Consider the following 24990-nt stretch of genomic DNA (forward strand, 5'->3'; position numbering starts at 1 on the left):
TATAACAGCAGATGTAATGCATTACTAGGTCTATAACAGCAGCTTTAATGCATTACTAGGTCTATAACAGCAGATTTAATGCATTACTAGTTCTATAACAGCAGATTTAATGCATTACTAGGTCTATAACAGCAGATGTAATGCATTACTAGGTCTATAACAGCAGATGTAATGCATTACTAGTTCTATAACAGCAGATTTAATGCATTACTAGGTCTATAACAGCAGATTTAATGCATTACTAGGTCTATATCAGCAGCTTTAATGCATTACTAGGTCTATAACAGCAGATTTAATGCATTACTAGGTCTATAACAGCAGATGTAATGCATTACTAGTTCTATAACAGCAGATGTAATGCATTACTAGGTCTATAACAGCAGATGTAATGCATTACTAGGTCTATAACAGCAGATGTAATGCATTACTAGGTCTATAACAGCAGATGTAATGCATTACTAGGTCTATAAAAGCAGATGTAATGCATTACTAGGTCTATAACAGCAGATGTAATGCATTACTAGGTCTATAACAGCAGATGTAATGCATTACTAGGTCTATAACAGCAGATGTAATGCATTACTAGGTCTATAACAGCAGCTTTAATGCATTACTAGTTCTATAACAGCAGATTTAATGCATTACTAGTTCTATAACAGCAGATTTAATGCATTACTAGGTATATAACAGCAGATTTAATGCATTACTAGGTATATAACAGCAGATTTAATGCATTACTAGGTCTATAACAGCAGCTTTAATGCATTACTAGTTCTATAACAGCATATTTAATGCATTACTAGGTCTATAACAGCAGATTTAATGCATTACTAGTTCTATAACAGCAGATTTAATGCATTACTAGGTCTATAACAGCAGCTTTAATAATGCATTACTAGTTCTACTATAAGAGTATCTTTAATGCATTACCTGGTCTATAACAGCAGCTTCAGTGCATTACCTGGTCTACTAAGAGCCACTTTGTAAGGAAATGGTGCGTGGGAGGGTCCGCAACCAAGAATCCTTTCTTTTTTTAAATAGATCAAATGATAACATTATTGCAGAATGTTTTATTTCATTCTATTAGTTCTGATAATTATTTTGCACTTTCCTTAGGTTGCTAAGACCTTTCTGGATAAAGATTGTAGTTTAGCCAAGCAATACTGTATGCTAAGTTATTGTGAGAAAGGTAATATGTCCTGTAAGTGGTTCCCAAACTCTTTATAGTCCCGTACCCCTTCAAACATTCAACCTCCAGCTGCGTACCAGGGTCAGTGCACTCTCAAATGTTTTTTTTTGCCATCATTGTAAGCCTGCCCCACACACACTATACGATACATTTATTAAACATAAGAATGAGTGTGAGTTTTTGTCACGGCCCTGGCTCGTGGGAAGTGACAAAGAGCTCTTATAGGACCAGGGCACACATAATAATATAATAATCAATAATTTTGCTCTTTACTTAACCACCTTGCATATAAAACCTTATTTGTTAATTGAAAATTGTGAATAACTCACCACAGGTTAACGAGAAGGGTGTGCTTGAAAGGATGCACATAACTCTGCAATCTTGGGTTGCATTGGAAAGAGTCTCAGTCTTAAATCATTTTCCACACACAGTCTGTGCCTGTATTTAGTTTTCAAGCTAGTGAGGGCCGAGAATCCACTCTCACATAGGCACGTGGTTGCAAAGGGCATCAGTGTCTTAACAGCGCGATTTGCCAAGGCAGGATACTCTGAGCGCAGCCCAATCCAGAAATCTGGCAGTGGCTTCTGATTAAATTACATTTTCACAGAACCGTTTGTTGCAATTTCGATGAGGCTCTCTTGTTCAGATATCGGTAAGTGGACTGGAGGCATGAAAGGGATAACGAATCCAGTTGTTTGTGTCATCCGTTTCGGAAAAGTACCTGCGTAATTGCACACCCAACTCACTCAGGTGCTTCGCTATATCACATTTGACATTGCCTGTAAGCTTGAGTTAATTTGCACACAAAAAAATCATACAATGATGGAAAGACCTGTGTGTTGTCCTTGTTAATGCAGAAAGAGAAGATCTTCAACTTCTTAATCATAGCCTCAATTTTGTCCTGCACATTGAATATAGTTGCAGAGAGTTCCTGTAATTCTAGATTCAGATCATTCAGGCGAGAAAAAACCTCACCCAGATAGGCCAGCCGTGTGAGAAACTCGTCATCATGCAAGCGATCCGGCAAGTGAAAATGATGGTCAGTAAAGAAAACTTTAAGCTCGTCTCTCAATTTAAAAAAAAACGTGTCAATACTTTGCCCCTTGATAACCAGTGTATTTCTGTATGTTGTAAAAGCGTTACATGGTCGCTGCCCATATCATTGCATAATGCAGAAAATACACAAGAGTTCAGGGGCCTTGTTTTAACAAAGTTAACCCTTTTCACCGTAGTGTCCAAAATGTCTTTCAAGCTGTCAGGCATTCCCTTGGCAGCAAGAGCCTCTCGGTGGATGCTGCAGTGTACCCAAGTGGTGCACTCTGGAGCAACTGCTTGCACGCGCGTTACCACTCCACTATGTCTCCCTGTCATGGCTTTTTGCGCCATCAGTACAGATACCAACACATCTTGACCACCAAAGTCCATTTGATGTCACAAAGCTGTCCACTACTTTAAAAATATCCTCTCGTGTTGTCCTGGTTTCGAGAAGAGTTTGACTTCCTTAATTGATCCCCCATAAACGTAACGGACATAGGAGCTGTGCCAGGCCTGACACCTCTGTTGACTCATCCAGCTGTAACGCATAGAATTCACTGGCTTGTATGCGAAGCAGTAATTGTTTCAAAACATCTCCTGCCATGTCACTGATGCGTTGTGAAACAGTGTTGTTTGATGAAGACATTGTCTGTATAGTTTTTTGGGCCTTTTCCCCCAGCATTGTCCCAGCCATATCCGCGGCAGCAGGAAGAATCAGTCCAGCTCTACCTACCTGACTAGACTAACCCCCTATACAAGGTCCTTAGGCTTATACAAAAATAGATCTATGGCAATAAGATCATTATAGCTGTAATACATGATAATCTTCCAGGCTAAGCTCCAAAGCCTTATTAATAACCACCCGTATCATGATATGGATCATTGAAACTGCGTCATAATTTGTTGCAATGTGTCTAACCTGGTGTCGGGCTTCGAGTTAGTTAGGAGATTCTGATTCTTTTCAGAGTTACATTAGGTAACTAAAAATGACCTCAACGTGTAGCTGTTATTTAAAAAATGTTCAGCCTTTGGTTATCGCAAATTGCGGAGAAATTGCACCTCCTGATGCCCCAAAAAGAAATGATGGTACTCACCTAAAGTAGCCTGGCCACTTGCTACATTATTTTCACACGTCTGGTTCCAAGCTGAAACCCTCATACTTTAACACAATCCATGTTCCAACTGTCACTTGTAATCTCCCCCACACCACAAAAGGTTTGTAAATCCATACATGTAACCTAAGACCATATGCAGACCAGTGGTGTTTACAAAACACAGTTGTGTCAGCAGGAGATCTTAACAAAGGCAATAATTCACCCCCATTGTGTAACGGCAGTCCTCCTCCTCTTCATCTTCGGAAGAGGAGGAGTATTGAGGGAACCAAGGCGCAGCGTAGAGAACAGACATATTTATTGAACAAAACACGAAACTTGATTAAACTAACAAAAACAACAAACGGTGTAGACAGACCTAGACGACTTACTTACATAAAACAAGAAAACGCACGAATAGGAACATAAGCTACACAAACCGAACAAACCGTAAACAGTCCCGCGTGGTGTACAAACACAGACACGGAAGACAATCACCCACAACGAACACTGTGACAACGCCTACCTAAATATGACTCTTAATTAGAGGAACGCCAAACACCTGCCTCTAATTAAGAGCCATACCAGGCAACCCAAAAACCAACATAGAAACAGAAAACATAGAATGCCCACCCAAACTCACGTCCTGACCAACTAACACTTATAACACACTAACAGAAATTGGTCAGGAACGTGACATAACCCCCCCCATAAGGTGCGAACTCCGGGCGCACCAGCACAAAGTCTAGGGGAGGGTCTGGGTGGGCATCTGACCACGGTGGTGGCTCAGGCTCCGGGCGAGGTCCCCACCCCACCATAATCAATCCTAGCCTCCCTCTCCCCCTAAAAATGTCCACCCTCAATTTACCCCCACAAAATCCTCTTAGTAACATCAATGACAGGGACAGCACCGGGACAGAGAGATAAATCAAGACAGAGGGATAGCACCAGACAGAGGGATAGATCAGAATATAGAGGTAGCTCAAGATAGAGAGGGAGATCAGGATAGAGGGGCAACTCCGGACTGAAGGGCAGCTCCGGACAGAGAGACAGTTCTGGACTGAGGGGCAGTTCTGGGTATATAGCTGTTTCTGGCTGAAGGGCAGCTCATGGCTGACTGACGAATCTGGACGCTCATGGCAGGCTGACGGCTCTCGACGCTCATGGCTGGCTGACGGCTCTCGACGCTCATGGCTGGCTGACGGCTCTCGACGCTCATGGCTGGCTGACGGCTCTCGACGCTCATGGCTGGCTGACGGCTCTCGACGCTCATGGCTGGCTGACGGCTCTCGACGCTCATGGCTGGCTGACGGCTCTCGACGCTCATGGCTGGCTGACGGCTCTCGACGCTCATGGCAGGCTGACGGCTCTCGACGCTCATGGCAGGCTGACGGCTCTCGACGCTCATGGCAGGCTGACGGCTCTCGACGCTCATGGCAGGCTGACGGCTCTCGACGCTCATGGCAGGCTGACGGCTCTCGACGCTCATGGCTCTCTGACGGCTCTGGCTGCTCATGGCTCGCTGGCGGCTCTGGCAGATCCTGTCTGGTTGGCGGCTCTGGCAGATCCTGTCTGGTTGGCGGCTCTGGCAGATCCTGTCTGGTTGGCGGCTCTGGCAGATCCTGTCTGGTTGGTGGCTCTGGCAGATCCTGTCTGGTTGGCGGCTCTGGCAGATCCTGTCTGACGGGCGGCTCTGGCAGATCCTGTCTGACGGGCGGCTCTAGCGGCTCCTGTCTGGCGGGCGGCTCTAGCGGCTCCTGTCTGGCGGACGGCTCTAGCGGCTCATGGCAGACGGGCGGCTTTGCAGGCTCATGGCAGACGGGCGGCTTTGCAGGCTCATTGCAGACGGATGGCTCAGACGGCGCTGGGGAGACGGATGGCTCAGATGGCGCTGGGGAGACGGATGGCTCAGATGGCGCTGGGGAGACGGATGGCTCAGATGGCGCTGGGGAGACGGATGGCTCTGGCCGGATAAGGCGCACTGTAGACCTGGTGCATGGTGCCGGAACTGGAGGCACCGGGCTAAGGACACGCACCTTCATACTAGTGCGGGGAGCAGGGACAGGGCACACTGGACTCTCAAAGCCCACTCTATACCTGGTGCGTGGTACCGGCACTGGTGACACCGGGCTGAGGGCAAGCACATCAGGATTAGTAGGGGGAGAAGAAACAGTGTGTACAGGGCTCTGGAGACGCACAGGAGGCTTAGTGCGTGGTGCCGGAACTGGAGGCACCGAACTGGATACACGCACTACAGGGAGAGTGCGTGGAGGAGGAACTGGGCTCTGGAGACGCACTGGTAGCCTAGTGCGTAGTGTAGGCACTGTAGGTACTAGGCTGGGGCGGGGAGGTGGCGCCGGAAATACCGGACCGTGGAGTACTGGCTCTCTTAAGCATTGAGCCTGCCCAACCTTACCTGGTTGAATGCTCCCGGTTGCCCGACCAGTGCGGGGAGGTGGAATAACCCGCACCGGCCTATGTAGGCGAACCGGGGAAACCATGCTTAAGGCAGGTGCCATGTATGCCGGCCCGAGGAGACGCACTGGAGACCAGACGGGTTGAGCCGGCCTCGTGACACCTGGCTCAATACCCAATCTAGCCCTACCAGTGCGGGGAGGTGGAATAACCCGCACTGGGCTATGCACTCGTACAGGAGACACCGTGCGCTCTACTGCGTAACACGGCGCCAACCCGTACTCCCGCTCTCCACAGTAAGCCTTGGAAGTGTGCGCAGGTCTCCTACCTGCCCTTGGCCCACTACCTCTTATCCTCCCCCCCAAGAAATTTTTGGGTGTTACTCACGGGCTTTTTGGGCTTCCGTGCAAGACAAGTTCCCTCATAACTCCGGTTCCTCTCTCTCTTTTCCTCCACTCTCCGAGCTGCCTCCAGCTGTTCCCATGGACAGTGATTCACTTTAGCCCATGGTCCTTCTCCGTTAAATATTTGCTCCCAACTCCATAAGTCCTGTATACTTCCCCGTTGCTCCAAATTACGCTGCTTGGTTCTGGATTCTTGGTGGGTGATTCTGTAACGGCAGTCCTCCTCCTCTTCATCTTCGGAAGAGGAGGAGTATTATGGGAACCAAGGCGCAGCGTAGAGAACAGACATATTTATTGAACAAAACACGAAACTTGATTAAACTAACAAAAACAACAAACGGTGTAGACAGACCTAGACGACTTACTTACATAAAACAAGAAAACGCACGAATAGGAACATAAGCTACACAAACCGAACAAACCGTAAACAGTCCCGCATGGTGTACAGACACGGAAGACAATCACCCTCAACGAACACTGTGACAACGCCTACCTAAATATGACTCTTAATTAGAGGAATGCCAAACACCTGCCTCTAATTAAGAGCCATACCAGGCAACCCAAAAACCAACATAGAAACAGAAAACATAGAATGCCCACCCAAACTCACGTCCTGACCAACTAACACATATAACAAACTAACAGAAATTGGTCAGGAACGTGACACATTGCCCCGCCATTTCCTACAGTCCTGGCTACAATAATGTATTGCTCTTATCATCTATTCCTATTCTCAAAAATCTAGACAATACAAAAATATTTTGTCTAATCAGTCAACCCTTTTCACACTACTGAGCCTTGCTGAGCTGTGCTGCACTCGCTGGCCTGGCTGCACATCCACCATAGCTGTTGGAACAATGATAAAATGAGATGAAAATAACATAAAAAATCTGAGCCAGCACAGTGCGATTAGGCTTGGCAAAATACTCTGAAAATGGTTACCCCTTCTGTAAATGATCATGTCCAATAGGTTGTGGCAGATGCTACGGGATAACACACAGTCCCAGGAGGAGAGACAGGAGATGCCTACGGGAACAGACACTGCCCCAGGAGGAGAGACAAAATATGGATAAGATGGCTACGAGATAACACACTGCCCCAGGAGGAGAGACAGGAGATGGATAAGATGGCTACGAGATAACACACAGTCCCAGGAGGAGAGACAGGAGATGGCTACGGGATAAGACACTGCCCCAGGAGGAGAGACAGGAGATGAATAAGATGGCTACGAGATAACACACAGTCCCAGGAGGAGAGACAGGAGATGGATAAGATGGCTACGAGATAACACACTGCCCCAGGAGGAGAGACAGGAGATGGCTACGGGATAATACACTACCCCAGGAGGAGAGACAGGAGATGGCTAAGATGGCTACGAGATAACACACTGCCCCAGGAGGAGAGACAGGAGATGGCTACGGGTTAAGACACTACCACAGGAGGAGAGACAGGAGATGGATAAGATGGCTACGGGATAACACACTGCCCCAGGAGGAGAGACAGGAGATGGCTACGGGATAAGAGACTACCACAGGAGGAGAGGCAGGAGATAGCTACGGGATACGATACTACCCCAGGAGGCGAGACAGGAGATGGCTACAGGATAAGACACTACCCCAGGAGGTGAGACAGGAGATAGCTACAGGATAAGACACTACCCCAGGAGGTGAGACAGAAGATGGATAGGGAATAACACACTACCCCAGGAGGAGAGACAGGAGATGGTTATGGGATAAGACACCGCCCCAGGAGGAGAGACAGGAGGTGGAGCTTCTTTGGGTGGCCTTCACCTCCAGCCTGGAACTCCTCCATGCAGACATGTGCAAAGTCTTTACCATGGGTTCCAACTTCTCCCTGGTCAATAACAATGCCTTAGTGAAGACTGGCATAAAACGTAGGGAAGTGTCACAGTCAGAGGGGCAATTTTTATATTGTTTTCCACACAGGGCCGGCTCCAGGCATAAGCGACATAAGCGGTCGCTTTGGGCCCCTGTCCACTAGCGAGGCCTCAACCTTTGAGAGTTAGCATAGTAGAATACACAGGTACAATTTCTAAATTGGGTTGTGCATCGGCAATTTTTCTCTTATGTCAGTCACTGACAGTCACTCAATTAGCCATGTCAGCTAACCATTTTTAGATTGGTAAGTTAGTCTAGCCAGCTATCTAAACTTGTAGTAATCATGACCGAATAGGCACACAAAGCACTGACATCCCCTGACCTCCATTGATTTTGTTAGTCACTCTCACTCAGATATCATTAATATGGCATATGACATGGCAAAATGTGTAGAATTGCAGGAAATTAGCTTAAATAATGCAACAACAAAAAATCTCTGCCCCATGGCAAAATTAGTAGAATTGCATGAAACGTGCTTTAAAACTGCAACATTTTCTCATTACCCCATGGCTAAATGTGTAGAATTGCAGGAAATTAACTTTAAACATTGAATGTTTCTCTCTGCCGTCAAGAGGGGGGCCACTAAAATGTCTTGTCCTCGAGGTGGGGGAGGGGCCTCCAACCAAATCTCACTGAGGGCCCCCAAAATGCTAGAGCCAGCCCTGTTTCCACACTAGGCAATGCTAAGCTGCAGCTAAGTAAGAAAAAAAAACACAGGTCGACATTGATTGTCATGAGTCTTGCCCTGGAGGTGTAGCTTAGCGGTTTATGCTGGATGGCCAGCTGCAAAGTCAAAATTCATGAAAACACAAATTCGTTTTTTGGTCTTAATTTAAGATCAGACATTAGGGTTAGCAGTGTGGTTAAGGTTAGAGTTAAAATCAGATCTTACAACTTTGTGGTTGTGCCAGCTTGTGACCACTCTGCAGAGCTGCCTGCATCTTTAGCTCTATGGGGTATTCAAACATCACCCCAAGAGGTCCAAAGTATTGTATTTTGTATTTATTTCCTGATCAATCTACACACAATACCATATACTGACGACGCAAAAACGTTTTTTTTTTTTTTTATGTTTGGAAAAATATTTTTCTTAAGTGTGTATTCAGACCCTTTAATCAGTACTTTGTTGAAGCACCTTTGGCAGCGATTTCAGCCTCGAGTCGTCTTTGGTGTGACGCTACAAGCTTGGCACACCTGTATTTGGCACACCTGTATTTGTCTTGGCTGTGTGCTTTCTCCCATTCTTCACTGCAGATCCTCTCAAGCTCTGACAGGTTGGATGGGGAGCGTTACTGCACAGCTATTTTCATGTCTCTCCAGAGATGTTAGATCGGGTTCAAGTCCGGGCTCTGGCTGGGCCACTCAAGGACATTCAGAGACTTGTCCCGAAGCCACTCCTGCGTTGTCTTGGCTGTGTGCTTAGGGTCGTTGTTTTGTTGGAAGGTGAACCTTCGCCCCTCTTTTTGGAAGATAGCTTTGCACACTCTTGGCATTCTCTCAATCAGCTTCATGAGGTAGTCACCTGGACTGCATTTCAATTAACAGTTGTGCCTTGTTAAAAGTTCATTTGTGGACTTTCTTTCCTTCTTAATGCGTTTGAGCTAATCAGTTGTGTTGTGACAAGGTAGGGGTGGTATACAGAAGATAGCTCTATTTGGTAAAAGACCAAGTCCATATTATGGCAAGAACAGCTCAAATAAGCAAAGAGAAACATCAGTCCATCATTACTTTAAGACATGAAGGTCAGTCAATCCGGAACACTTCAAGAACTTTGAAAGTTTCTTCAAGTGTATCAAGTGCTATGATGAAACTAGCTCTCATGAGGACCGCCACAGGAATGGAAGACCCAGAGTTACCAATGCTGCAGAGGGTGAGTAAAATTAGAGTTAACTACACCGCAGATTGCAGCCCAAATAAATGTTTCATAGAGTTCAAGTAACAGACACATTTCAACATCAAGGGAAACTGTGTGAATCAGGCCTTCATGGTCCTATTGCTGCAAAGAAACCCCTACTGAAGGACACCAATAATAAGAAGAGACTTGCTTGGGCTAAGAAACATGAGCAATGTACATTAGACCGGTGGAAATCTGTCTTTTGGTCTGATGAGTCCAAATTTGAGATGTTTGGTTCCAACTGCCATGTCTTTGTGAGATGCAGAGTAGGTGAACGGATGAGCTCCGTATGTGTGGTTCCCACCATGAAGCATGGAGGAGGAGGTGTGATGGTGTGTGGGTGCTTTGCTGGTGACACTGTCTGTGATTTAATTTTAATTCAAGGCATGCTTAACCAGCTTGTCTACCACAGCATTCTGCAGCAATACGCCATCCAATCTGGTTTGCGCTTAGATGGACTATCATTTGTTTTTCAACAGGACAATGACCCAACACACCTCCAGGCTGTGTAAGGGATCTTTGACCAAGAAGGAGAGTGATAGAGTGCTGCATCAGATGACCTGGCCTCCACAATGATCTGACGTCAACCCAATTGAGATGGTTTGAGATGAGTTGGACCGCAGATTGAAGGAAAAGCAGCTCAGCATATGTGGGAACTCCTTCAAGACTGTTTGAAAAGCATTCCAGATGAAGCTGGTTGAGAAAATGCCAAAAGTGTGCAAAGCTGTCAAGGGCAAAGGGTGACTACTTTGAAGAATCTAAAATGTAAACTATATTTTGATTTGTTTAACACTTGTTTTGGTTACTACATGATTCCATGTGTGTTATTTCATTGTTTCGATGTCTTCATTATTATTCTACAATGTAGAAAATAGTAAAAATTAAGAAAAACCCTTTAATGAGTAGGTGTGTCCAAACTTTTGACTGGTACTATATATATATATATATATATATGTCCTCTCACTGTCAACTGCGTTTATTTTCAGCAAACTTAACATGTGTAAATATTTGTATCAACATAACAAGATTCAACAACTGAGACATAAACTGAACAAGTTCTACAGACATGTGACTAACAGAGATGGAATGATGTGTCCCTGAACAAAGGGGGGGGGTCAAAATCAAAAGTAACAGTCAGTATCTGGTGTGGCCACCAGCTGCATTAAGTGCTGCAGTGCATCTCGTCCTCATGGACTGCACCAGATTTGCCAGTTCTTGTTGTGAGATGTTACCCCACTCTTCCACCAAGGCACCTGCAAGTTCCCTGACATTTCTGGGGGGAATGGCCCTAGCCCTCACCCTCCGATCCAACAGGTCCCAGACGTGCTCAATGGGATTGAGATACGGGCTCTTCGCTGGCCATGGCAGAACACTGACATTCCTGTCTTGCAGGAAATCACGCACAGAATGAGTAGTATGGCTGGTGGCATTATCATGCTCGAGGGTCATGTCAGGATGAGTCTGCAGGAAAGGTACCACATGAGGGAGGAGGATGTCTTCCCTGTAACGCACAGCATTAAGATTGCCTGCAATGACAACAACAGTCCGATGATGCTGTGACACACCCCCCCAGACCATGACGGATCCTCCACCTCCAAATCGATCCTGCTCCAGAGTACAGGCATCGATGTAACACTCATTCCTTCAACGATAAACGTGAATCCAACCATCACCCTTGGTGAGACAAAACCGCGACTCGTCAGTGAAGAGCACTTTTTGCCAGTCCTGTCTGGTCCAGCGACGGTGGGTTTGTGCCCATAGGCGACGGTGATGTCTGGTGAGGACCTGCATTACAACAGGCCTACAATCCCTCAGTCAAGCCTCTCTCAGCCTATTGCGGACAGTCTGAGCACTGATGGAGGGATTGTGCGTTCCTGGTGTAACTCGGGCAGTTGTTGTTGCCATCCTGTACCTGTCCCGCAGGTGTGATGTTCGGATGTACCGATCCTGTGCAGGTGTTGTTACACATGGTCTGCCACTGCGAGGACGATCAGCTGTCCGTCCTGTCTCCCTGTAGTGCTGTCTTAGGCGTCTCACAGTACGGACATTGCAATTTATTGCCCTGGCCACATCTGCAGTTCTCATGCCTCCTTGCAGCATGCCTAAGGCACGTTCACGCAGATGAGCAGGGACCCTGGGCATCTTTCTTTTGTTTTTTTTCAGAGTCAGTAGAAACTTTATTTCCTACCGTCTGTAAGCTGTTAGTGTCTTAACGACCGTTCCACAGGTTCATTCATTGTTTATGGTTCATTGAACAAGCATGGGAAACAGTGTTAAAATCCTTTACAATGAAGATCTGTGAAGTTATTTTGATTTTTACGAATTATCTTTGAAAGACAGGGTCCTGAAAAAGGGACGTTTCTTTTTTTGCTGTGTTTAAATAGATATACAAACTTGATCCTGTCTAGTCACCCAGTCCCTGCTGGAAAGAAATCCCCAACAGCATGATGCTGCCACCACCATGCTTCTTCAATGGAAACGGGACGCACCTGACCTCAATTTTGTGTTTCATAGCAAAGGGTCTATGTAAATAAGGTATTTCTGTTTTGTATTTTGAAAAAACTGTTTTGACTTTGTCATTATGGGGTACTGTGTGTAGATTGCAGAGTTTAAAAAAAAATCAATTTTAGAATAAGGCTGTAACGTAACCAAATATGGAAAAAGTCAAGAGGTCTGAATACTTTCCGAAGGCACTGTATATATATATATATATATATATATATATATATATATATATATATATATATATATATATATATATATATATATATATATATATATATATATACTACCGTTCAAAAGTTTGGGGTCACTTAGAAATGTCCTTGTTTTCCATGAAAACATACATGAAATGAGTTGCAAAATTAATAGGAAATATAGTCAAGATGTTGACAAGGTTATAAATAATGAATTTTAATTTAAATAATAATTGTGTCCTTCAAACTTTGCTTCCGTCAAACATTCCTCCATTTGCAGCAATAGCAGCCTTGCAGACCTTTGGCATTCTAGATGACAATTTGTTGAGGTAATCTGAAGAGATTTCACCCCATGCTTCCTGAAGCACCTCCCACAAGTTGGATTGGCTTGATGGGCACTTCTTACGTACCATACGGTCAAGCTGCTCCCACAACAGCTCAATGGGGTTGAGATCTGGTGACTGTGCTGGCCACTCCATTATAGACAGAATACCAGCTGACTGCTTCTTCCCTAAATAGTTATTTTATAGTTTGGAGCTGTGCTTTTGGTCATTGTACTGTTGTAGCAGGAAATTGGCTCCAATTAAGCACCGTCCACAAGGTATGGCATGGCGTTGCAAAATGCAGTGATAGCCTTCCTTCTTCAAGATCCCTTTTACCCTGTACAAATCTCCCACTTAACCACCACCAAAGCACCCCCAGACCATCACATTGCCTCCACCATGCTTGACAGATGGCATCAAGCACTCCTCCTGCATATTTTCATTTTTTCTGCATCTCACGAATGTTCTCAAAATTAGATTTGTCTGCCCATAACACTTTTTTTCCAATCTGTCCAGTGTCTGTGTTCTTTTTCATCTTAATCTTTTCTTTTTATTGGCCAGTCTGAGATATGGCTTTTTCTTTGCAACTCTGCCTAGAAGGCCAGCCTCCAGGAGTTTCCTCTTCACTGTTGACGTTGAGACTGGTGTTTTGCGGGTACTATTTAATGAAGCTGCCAATTGAGGACTTGTGGAGGCATCTGTTTCTCAAACTAGAGACACTAATGTACTTGTCCTCTTGCTCAGTTCTGCACCGGGGTCTCCCACTCCTCTTTCTATTCTGGTTAGAGCCAGTTTGCGCTGTTCTATGAAGGGAGTAGTACACAGCGTTGTACGAGAACTTCAATTTCTTGGCAATTTCTCGCATGGAATAGCCTTCATTTCTTAGAAAAATAATAGACTGACGAGTTTCAGAAGAAAGTTCTTTGTTTCTGGCCATTTTGACCATGTAATCGAACCCACAAAGGCTGATGCTCCAGATAATCAGGACAACAGTTTTCAGCTGTGCTAACATAATTGCAAAAGGGTTTCCTAATGATCAATTAGCCTTTTAAAATGATAAACTTGGATTAGCTAACACAAGGTGCCATTGGAACACAGGAGTGATGGTTGCTGATAATGGGCCTCTGTACACCTATGCAGATATTCCATAAATCAGCCGTTTCCAGCTACAATAGTCATTTACAACATTAACAATGTCTACACGGTCTTTCTGATCAATTTTATTTTATTGGACAGAAAATGTGCTTTTCTTTCAAAAACAAGAACATTTCTAAGTGACCCCAAACGTTTGAACGGTAGTGTATATATAATTTGATGCGCTCATTTTTGTTAGAAAATCAATATCAAATACAGATTGAAAAATAGCTAGAGGCCTTGTGAAACATAGTTTAGCTAATGTTATTACTATGTATTGTAGTGGAACGAAATTGAACCAAGTATGTTATTTTATTCTGATTCATGCTGACTGTGTGTGATAGTAAGGTAAAATAAATGTTTTTATTGAAATGCGTTGCACATAATCTGTCTGTCCCAATTGACAGTGGTAAATGCACAATTGGCATAGAGTCGCCCGGGTTAGGGGAGGGATTGGCCAGGGGGGTAGGCCGTCATTATAAATAAGAATTTGTTCTTAACTGGCATGCCTAGTTAAATAAAGGTGAAATAAATAAAAATGAATAAAAAAAATGCACACTTGTCACATTGACGTCATTCTTGTATTTGACACTGAAGGTGCCTCTCCCACCTGATAACAATGAAGATCTTTGCACAATTAATGTGTGGGAGCATATCAGTTTTCTCTCCTCTCATGAATATTACATTCTTATCAAGAATTTCCTGTGAATATTCTCACTATTGTGGTATGTCACTTCATCCAATAGGCTAGCCTACTGTCACGGATATTGTGTCCAGGATTTCGCAATACAGTAATTTTTTGAAAAATATGTATTCTATCATTTGTGTAGTATTATGTTTATATTCTGTCTTCAGAGTCCTCCCTAACCCGCATACCTGAGAGGGTACGGAACTGGTTCTACATTAAATCAAATGGAACAAGTGTAGTCTCCATGTTGCTGTGGACTAGATTAGCGTAGTAAGAAAATATAGTAAACTGTTGCTTTAAAACATAACCCTCCTAGTTACGTCAACGTAGGGTCAACGTGGTGACATGTGATTATGGGAACTCAGGCAGGAAAGTACAGTGAAAGTGAACTAAAGGTTTGACGATGTCATTGAAACAAAGAATTGCATTTCACTCGCGGTTGAACAAATTTACTTTAAACTCGGACTATTGGTATAGTAAGCAAGAAGAGAGGACACACGGGGACAGAGCAAGTTTCACTACAGTTGCGCTCCAACCTAGCATTTCCTCTCTGAACACAATTTTGACGAGCAGCATCCATTCGCGCTGTAAACAATGTAACACCGATTCTGGCTCTTGCAACCTTGACAAACGAACATGGAGAAGGAGACTATTTACGGGAGTGAGCGCAACTAAGGTTTTTAAACGGAGCTTTTTATTTGTCAGAGGTATGTATGTACACTCTCTGAGCCAAGAAGACAACAAACTACACTGTCAAAAATAAGTTTGCCAGCTCGGGTTCAGATTGCAACGGTCGTCACTAGTTACCACAGCCACAACGTCATAAACCCCGCCCATTTCGGCAATTACTCTTAAAGTGTGAATGAAATCTAACCCTATATTTAACCCTACGTCTAACCTTATGCCAAACCATAACCTTAAATTAAGACCAAAAAGCATATTTTTGTTATAATTACATTTTTACAATATAGCACTTTTTGACTTTGTGGCTGTGGTAACTAGTAGAAATCGATTGCAACCGGGGTTTGAGTGACCTCGTGAGGTAAAATGATTATTTTGTAACAGATATATATATTTTTTTTAAAGGCCCAGTGTTAATGCATTAAACACCAGGACAGATATGCCACTAATATACATTAAATACATGAAATGTATCTTCATATCACCCTCAGAGTGCTATACATTTGTATAACATTTTCTTAATTTGATGCAGGATCCTATGGTGGTTATAAATAAATAAATTGTCATGTTCTGATCTGTACGCTACATCTAACTTTTCCTTTTATGTGGATATCAGAGCTGAGCACCTCTATACTTCAGTATGAATTGAAAACAGATATGACAAAGTCTGGAAACCGGAGGCTGTATTTTGATACCCATGCATTGGTTCGACTCCTCGAAGACAATGGTTAGAATAATGTTTTTTTATTTGTGTAATTTGAAGTAACCCCCATGCATATTTAATTCAGTGGTTGGTTTGAACCCAGTTAGTGTTTTTTATTTTCATCAACAGGCTTCACCACTCAGCAAGCTGAGGTAATTGTCAGGATGATGGTCAGGACAACACACTCCAACATGGATCTAATCTATAATGACATGGTAACCAAAGTGCAGCAGGTGAGGCTTGACTTTTTCATATCAACATACAGTATATGCCCAAAGGTATGTGGACACCTGCTCGTTGAACATCTCATTCCAAAGTCATGGGCATTAATATGGGTTGGTCCCTCCTTTGCTGCAATAAACCTATTCCCCCTCAAACTGAAAAAAGACTGAAAAGATATGGCATGGGTCCTCAGATCCTCAAAAGATTCTACAGCTGCACCATCGAGAGCATCCTGACTGGTTGCATCACTGCCTGGTATGGCAACTGCTCGGCCTCCGACCGCAAGGCACTACAGAGGGTAGTGCGTACGGCCCTGTACATCACTGGGGCCAAGCTTCCTGCCATGCAGGACCTCTTTACCAGGTGGTGTCAGAGAAAGGCCCCAAAAACTGTCAGACTCCAGCCACCCTAGTCATAGAGTGTTCTCTCTGCTACCGCACGGCAAGCGGTACCGGAGCGCCAAGTCTAGGTCCAAGAGGCTTCTAAACAGCTTCTACCCCCAAGCCATAAGACTACTGAACATCTAATCAAATGGCCACCCAGACTATTTGCATTGCCCCCCCTTTATGCTGCTGCTACTCTCTGTTATTATCTATGCATACGTCACTTTAATAACTCTACCCACATGTACACACACTACCGTTCAAAAGTTTGGGGTCACTTAGAAATGTCCTTGTTTTTCATGAAAACATACATGAAATGAGTAGCAAAATGAATATAAAATATAGTCGGTGATGTTGGCAAGGTTATAAATAATGATTTTTAATTTAAATAATAATTGTCCTTCAAACTTTGCTTTCGTCAATGAATCCTCCATTTGCAGCAATTACAGCCTTGCAGACCATAACCAAATACTAGAATACTAGAATGCCAAAGGTGTATGTAAATTTCCGACTTCAACTGTAGATATTCCATTAAAAATCAGCCGTTTCCAGCTACAATAGTCATTTACAACATTAACAATGTCTACACCTGTATTTCTGATCAATTTTATGTTATTTTAATGGACACAAAACAAGGATTTCTGAGTCACCCCAAACTTTTGAACGGTAGTGTATATATTGCCTCAATTACCTTAACTAACCGGTGACCCCGCACATTGACTCCGTACCGGTACCCCCTGTATATAGCATTGCTATTGTTATTTTACTTTTATGTGGCTTCACCACATATTTTACTGCTGCCCTTTAATTATTTGTTACTTTATTTATTTAAGGTATTTTTCTTAAAACTGCATTGTTGAGTAAGGGCTTGTGAGTAAGCATAAGGTCGACCTACACCTGTTGTATTCAGCGTATGTGACAAATACAATTTGATTTATAACAGCCTCCACTCTGTTGGGAAGGCTTTCCACTAGATGTTTGAACATTGCTGCTGGGACTTGCTTCCATTCAGCCACAAGAGCATTAGTGAGGTCGGGCACTGATGTTGGGCGATAAGGCCTGGCTCGGAGTCGGGAGTTCCAATTCATCTCAAAGGTGTTTGATTGGTTGGAGGTCAGGGCTCTGTGCAGGCCAGTCAAGTTCTTCCACACCAATCTCGACAACCATTTCTGTATGGACCTCACTTTGTGCACAGGGGCATTGTCATGCTGAAACAGGACAGGCCTTCCCCAAACTGTTTCTACAAAGTTGGAAGCACAGAATCGTCTAGAGTCTCATTGTATGCTGTAGCGTTAAGATCTCACTTCACTGGAACTAAGGGGCCTAGTCTGAACCATGAAAATCAGCCCCATACCATTATTCCACCTCCACCAAACTTTACAGTTGGCACTCTGCATTCGTGTAGGTAGCGTTCTCCTGGCATCCACCAAATCCACATTCGTCCGCCGGACTGCCAGATGGTGGAGCGTGATTCATCACTCCAGGTGTTTCTACTGTTTCACAGTCCAATGGCGGCGAAGCTTTACACCACTCCAGCCGACGCTTGGCATTGTGCATGTTGATCTTAGGCTTGTGTGTGGCTGCTTGTCCATGGAAACCCATTTCATGAAATTCCCGACGAACAGTTATTGTTTCCAGAGGCAGTTTGGAACTCGGTAGTAAGTGTTGCAACCAAGGACAGACGATTGTTATGCACTTCAGCACTCGCCGGTTCCGTTCTGTGAGCTTGTGTGGCCTACCACTTCGCGGCTGGGCCGTTGTTGCTCCTAGACGTTTCCACTTCACAATAACAGCACTTACCGAGGCAGCTCTAGCAGGGCAGAAATTTGATGAACTGACTTGTTGGAAAGGTCGCATCCTATGACGGTGCCATCCTGAAAGTCAGTGAGCTCTTCAGTAAGGCCGTTCTACTGTCAATGTTTGTCTATGGAAATTGATGACTGTGTGTGTGCTCGATTTTATACACTTGTCAGCAACGGGTGTGGCTGAAATAGCCAAATCCACTCATTTGTGTCCCACATACTTTTGTGTGTATATATATACACTGCTCAAAAAAATAAAGGGAACACTTAAACAACACAATGTAAATCCAAGTCATTCACACTTCTGTGAAATCAAACTGTCCACTTAGGAAGCAACACTGATTGACAATAAATTTCACATGCTGTTGTGCAAATGGAATAGACAAAAGGTGGAAATTATAGGCAATTAGCAAGACACCCCCAAAAAAGGAGTGATTCTGCAGGTGGTGATCACAGACCACTTCTCAGTTCCTATGCTTCCTGGCTGATGTTTTGGTCACTTTTGAATGCTGGCGGTGCTCTCACTTTAGTGGTAGCATGAGACGGAGTCTACAACCCACACAAGTGGCTCAGGTTGTGCAGTTCATCCAGGATGGCACATCAATGCGAGCTGTGGCAAAAAGGTTTGCTGTGTCTGTCAGCGTAGTGTCCAGAGCATGGAGGCGCTACAAGGAGACAGGCCAGTACATCAGGAGACGTGAAGGAGGCCGTAGGAGGGCAACAACCCAGCAGCAGGATCGCTACCTCCGCCTTTGTGCAAGGAGGTGCACTGCCAGCGCCCTGCAAAATGACCTCCAGCAGGCCACAAATGTGCATGTGTCTGCTCAAACGGTCAGAAACAGACTCCATGAGGGTGGTATGAGGGCCCGACGTCCACAGGTGGGGGTTGTGCTTACAGCCCAACACCGTGCAGGACGTTTGGCATTTGCCAGAGAACACCAAGATTGGCAAATTTGCCACTGGCGCCCTGTGCTCTTCACAGATGAAAGCAGGTTCACACTGAGCACATGTGACAGACGTGACAGAGTCTGGAGACGCCTTTGAGAACGTTCTGCTGCCTGCAACATCCTCCAGCATGACCGGTTTGGCGATGGGTCAGTCATGGTGTGGGGTGGCATTTCTTTGTGGGGCCGCACAGCCCTCCATGTGCTCGCCAGAGGTAGCCTGACTGCCAATAGGTACCGAGATGAGATCCTCAGACCCCTTGTGAGACCATATGCTGACACATGCACATTTGTGGCCTGCTGGAGGTCATTTTGCAGGGCTCTGGCAGTGCACCTCCTTGCACAAAGGCGGAGGTAGCGGTCCTGCTGCTGGGTTGTTGCCCTCCTACGGCCTCCTCCACATCTCCTGATGTACTGGCCTGTCTCCTGGTAGCGCCTCCATGCTCTGGACACTACGCTGACAGACACAGCAAACCTTTTTGCCACAGCTCGCATTGATGTGCCATCCTGGATGAACTGCACTACCTGAGCCACTTGTGTGGGTTGTAGACTCCGTCTCATGCTACCACTAGAGTGAGAGCACCGCCAGCATTCAAAAGTGACCAAAACATCAGCCAGGAAGCATAGGAACTGAGAAGTGGTCTGTGGTCACCACCTGCAGAATCACTCCTTTTTTGGGGGTGTCTTGCTAATTGCCTATAATTTCCACCTTTTGTCTATTCCATTTGCACAACAGCATGTGAAATTTATTGTCAATCAGTGTTGCTTCCTAAGTGGTCAGTTTGATTTCACAGAAGTGTGATTGACTTGGAGTTACATTGTGTTGTTTAAGTGTTCCCTTTATTTTTTTGAGCAGTGTAATATATATCTATATATATATATATATATATATATATATATATATATATATATATATATATATATATTTGTCAAATATTGATAATACATGTAAATAACAACTAATGAGACTGACTTGCTGTGGCCATGAATTGCAGGAGATCATGTTGCAGAGGGTGTTTTCCCAAATTGCATCGGTGAAAAAGGACATGATTATCCTTGAAAAGAGTGAGTTCTCTACTTTGCTGGCAGAGAATGAGGTGAGTATTAATTTGTAGGAGTTCTCTAATCCACAGGAGGCTGCTGAAGGGAAGATGGCTCGTAATAATGGCCGGAACGGTGAAAATGGAATGGCATCAAACACCTGGAACCATGTATTTTATGTATTTGATACCATTCCACTGACTCCGTTCAAGCCATTACCACGAGCCTGTCCTCCCCAATTAAGGTGCCACCAACCTCCTGTGCTCTAATCCTATCATCACTTGAAGCACATCAGGGAGCCTTTTATGTCTACTGCTTTACAGACATCATTTCAACGTCTATTCAACGCTGGTTCAACATAATTTAATTGATGAGGAAACAACATTGATTCAACCAGTGTGTGCCCAGTGGGAAGAGACGGTCCCGTGATGTGACACATGAGGGTTAGGATTACCTTATATATATTCCTTATGTAACTTATTTTCCAGTGGTAGTCAGTGTTCTTCCTTGTCATTTGAACAGTGACGGTAAACACTGACATCAAGTACATCCTATGGAGTCCACACACGTGGGGTCCCAGGTCATACTGGTTGCATGTCAATTGTTTAAAGTTGTCTCTTCACCTTGCATCTTCTCTTTCACTTGCTCTGAACTGAAAACATAGGATTGCTCCCTCTGTGGTCACATGACTGAGACAGTGGATGGAATTTTTTGGGGGGCCATGTTATTTCCTTAGTCAGGCATTTGAACTATATCAATGAATTGATTAATCTTTTCTTACAGAAAGTCAAGGTAGAGCTACTGCAACTGAAGGTGCAACTGGCTGTAAGTTGTTTTAAGGTGGTTTAATTTCTGTCGAATAAAAATCATGAGCTGGGGCTTACTAATGGCGAATAAACTATAACCCTGAAGAAGGCACAGTGATGCCGAAATGATTTACGGTATAAATAAATTACGGTACTGGGAATTTATATATAGTGTGTAACTCTTTATTTTTATGGTTTAATTTCTGTGAAAATATGTCTGCAGATCACCCACATGTTGCTGCCAACATTTCATCTGTTTGTGATGATTTTGCGTGTAAACCGTGTGTAAAGTTTTCTATATCTATAAAGTATGACTCTTTGTGAAACAGAGCGATGATCCGTTTGGATTGCAGCCTTTAACAGCACTTCAGAACCATTGAGAGTGTTTGAATGACGGAATACCTCCTTTTTCTTTTCGCAGGATGTGATGAATAAAGTGCGCTTTGACAATATCTTGGATATGAATTCGGAAAAGAGCAGCATGAAAGAAATGGTAAATGTCTTAGTATTAAATTGTATATGCTGATGGTTTTTACATTAGTATTCCTAGGATGAAGGTGTGACGCTTTGCTTATTACATACAGTACATCTTGCTCTTATCAATATTTAATGCAAATTTGACCGCACAGTTTCGACTCTGAATGACTATTTGACTTTCAGAAATCAGAGCATGAGAAGAGACTCATGGAAAGTCGGACCGAGATAATGGAAATGGTCTGTATACTGTACATTATGATTAAACCATTCTACTTTAGAGCACTTAACAGGTTACTTCATTCACCATGCATGTGTAACACCCATCTCAATGATGTCTTTTCACCATGTATTTGTTATTTAGTTATGAGGAGAATATTATGTGAATAATAGCCAAATCTGTCTGTTGTAGAATGCTGAGCAAAATTGTCATTTGACTCGGTCCAATATGAAAATTGACACTGAAGTGGCAGGTTTGAAAACCATGTTGGAAGCTCACAAACTTGATACTATCAAATACCTTGCAGGTAAGAAGTGTCATTCATGTATCCATGCATTATAGTCTTATTTGTTCAATATTTAAAAGGCACTCGCACATCTGAGCTATCTTTGTTGCAGGTGCATGAGAAAAAAGAAGAAACCCACACACTGCTCTTGCTAGTATCACTGCTCTTTATTAAGCTTTCTATTGGCCTCAATGCCTTCGTCAGAGCTTTTTCTGACTGAGGAAATCTGACAAATGCCTTGAGGCCAATACGTAAAGATTATTTGCTCAATAAAAACACACTATAAATGATGGATAACATATGTTCCTCGAATGAAATAGATACACAATTAGTATCTGGTTTTGGTCAACTAAACGACACTTTAGTCCATAAGCCATTAACAAGTTCTGACTGACTGACTCCTATGTCTTTCAGGTTCAGTCTTCACTTGTCTCACTGTGGTTCTCGGATTCTATCGCATCTGGATGTGACTCCGGGGAGTACAAGAAGAACTGGTCATATGGACCACTAGCTCAAAAAGAACCCATTTGAACTGCCACCATTTTGTGTTTGATAAGTAGTAAATCGCTATAGGAACAAACAACCACTGGCTGATGGCATGAAGACAGATAAAATGCTTTGATGTTGATATTTCTGAGGACCAATGACTTAAGATTTAGAAGATGAACCCAGCAAACCATGAAATGCGAAAGGCTGCACACTATCCAACATTTTTAATTGGTTGTGTTTTCATAGAGTACCCTATAAATTAAATGTTATTTAAGATAGAATCCTGACAACAAATATGTATTGCAATGTACATGAATGCATTTTTTTGTACATGCACTGTTAAGCAAGAAACCTGTGTATGTTGTGTTTGAGAAATATGTTGTAAAAATGCATCGATATATACTGTAATTGCCATGCTGTCCAAAGTGCATTTCTGGCTATGTAGCCAGATGTATGTAGCCAGTAAGATGCAGCTCTGTATATTTTTTTTAACTTGTAGACACTAGAGGACTTGTGAGTCATTGGAACACACATTCCATCAGTCTAATGGACAGTTTTTTATGACCATAGTAGATATTGTAAAAACTGTATAAAAGGAAAGCAGCACAAATGTATGACTAAACACAAATCAATAATAAAGGATAATTTGACCATAACATGTTTTTTATATTATTTACCAGACCATAATAGGATACGTTTATTGTGAAGGAAACAACCCAGAAGTTATTTCCCGCCTGTTAGAAATAATGCAATTTATCATATTTTGCTTTCTAAATGTTAGAATTATTTATACTGGTGGTCGTGTTTTGATGAGAAATTTGCGTCCGATACCATCTATGCCTGGTCACCTCTAAATTATTTGATTTGACATCAAGTTGGGTCGTCATTTACGAGCTAGGTATCTAGCTGTACAGTAGCCTATATTGACATGATAAATTGCAGATACCCAGCAGAAACTCCATGTTCTGTAGGAGCAGCATTTATCATAGGCGAGGAATTCAACAGTGAGCCTTCATTATCATCTTGCTACATTTGATTGTGGTGCTGGGGATGAGACCCTAATTCAACTATTTTCTATTAATATATATTACAATGACTGAAGCATTCAGCAGCAACAGAATGTTCACTCTGGGAATCTAAAGGAGCTCTATCAGATCATTGAGACACTTTTTATTTTATTTCACCAGGTAAGCTAGTTAAGAACAAGTTCTCATTTACAACTGCGACCTGGCCAAGATTAAGCAAAGCAGTGCGACACAAACAACACAGAGTTACACATGGAATAAACAATAACACAATAGAGGGGGAAAAAGTCTATATACAGTGTGTGCAAATGGCGTGAGGTGGTAAGGCAATAAATAGGCCATAGTAGCGAAGTAATTACAGTTTAGCAAATTAACACTGGAGTGATAGATGAGCAGATGATGATGTGCAAGTCGAAATACTGGTGTGCAAAAAAGCAGAAAAGTAAATAAAGACAATATGGGGATGAGGTAGGTAGATTGGGTGGGCTATTTACAGATGGGCAATCGGTTAGCTGCTCAGATAGCTGATGTTTAAAGTTAGTGAGGGAAATATAAGTCTCCAGCTTCAGCGATCTTTGCAATTCGTTCCAGTCATTGGCAGCAGAGAACTGGAAGGAAAGGCGGAAAAGCAGGTGTTCGCTTTGGGGATGACCAGTGAGATATACCTGATGGAGCACGTGCTACGGGTGGGTGTTGTTATCGTTACCAGTGAGCTGAGATAAGGCGGAGCTTTACCTAGCATAGACTTATAGATGACCTGGAGCCAGTGGGTCTGGCGACTAATATGTAGCGAGGGCCAGCCGACTAGAGCATACAGGTCACAGTGGTGGGTGGTATAAGGGGCTTTGGTGACAGAACGGATGGCACTGTGATAGACTGCATCCAGTTTGCTGAGTAGAGTATTGGAAGCTATTTTGTAAATGACATCGCCAAAGTTGAGATCCGGTAGGATAGTCAGTTTTACGAGGGTATGTTTGGCGGCGTGAGTGAAGGAGGCTTTGTTGCGAAATAGGAAGCCAATTCTAGATTTCATTTTGGATTGGAGATGTTTAATATGAGTCTGGAAGAAGAGTTTACAGTCTAGTCAGACCCCTAGGTATTTGTAGTTACAACATATTCTAAGTCAAGAACCGTCCAGAGTAGTGAT

General features: G+C 43.5%; 1 protein-coding gene across 1 annotated transcript; it reads left to right on the top strand.

The window, feature by feature from the left end:
* The first annotated feature begins 15103 nt into the window (after positions 1-15103).
* On the top strand, positions 15104-23474 carry mcur1 (mitochondrial calcium uniporter regulator 1). Its single transcript, XM_055881846.1, has 9 exons — positions 15104-15474; positions 16065-16175; positions 16281-16384; positions 20498-20599; positions 21327-21368; positions 21771-21842; positions 22010-22063; positions 22236-22350; positions 22744-23474. The coding sequence occupies exons 1-9, from the start codon at positions 15171-15173 to the stop codon at positions 22797-22799; spliced, it is 960 nt and encodes a 319-aa protein (XP_055737821.1). The 5' UTR covers positions 15104-15170; the 3' UTR covers positions 22800-23474.
* The last annotated feature ends 1516 nt before the right edge of the window (positions 23475-24990 follow it).

Source organism: Salvelinus fontinalis, chromosome 25 (genome assembly GCF_029448725.1).
Source record: "Salvelinus fontinalis isolate EN_2023a chromosome 25, ASM2944872v1, whole genome shotgun sequence".
In the NCBI taxonomy this organism is placed as follows: domain Eukaryota; kingdom Metazoa; phylum Chordata; class Actinopteri; order Salmoniformes; family Salmonidae; genus Salvelinus; species Salvelinus fontinalis.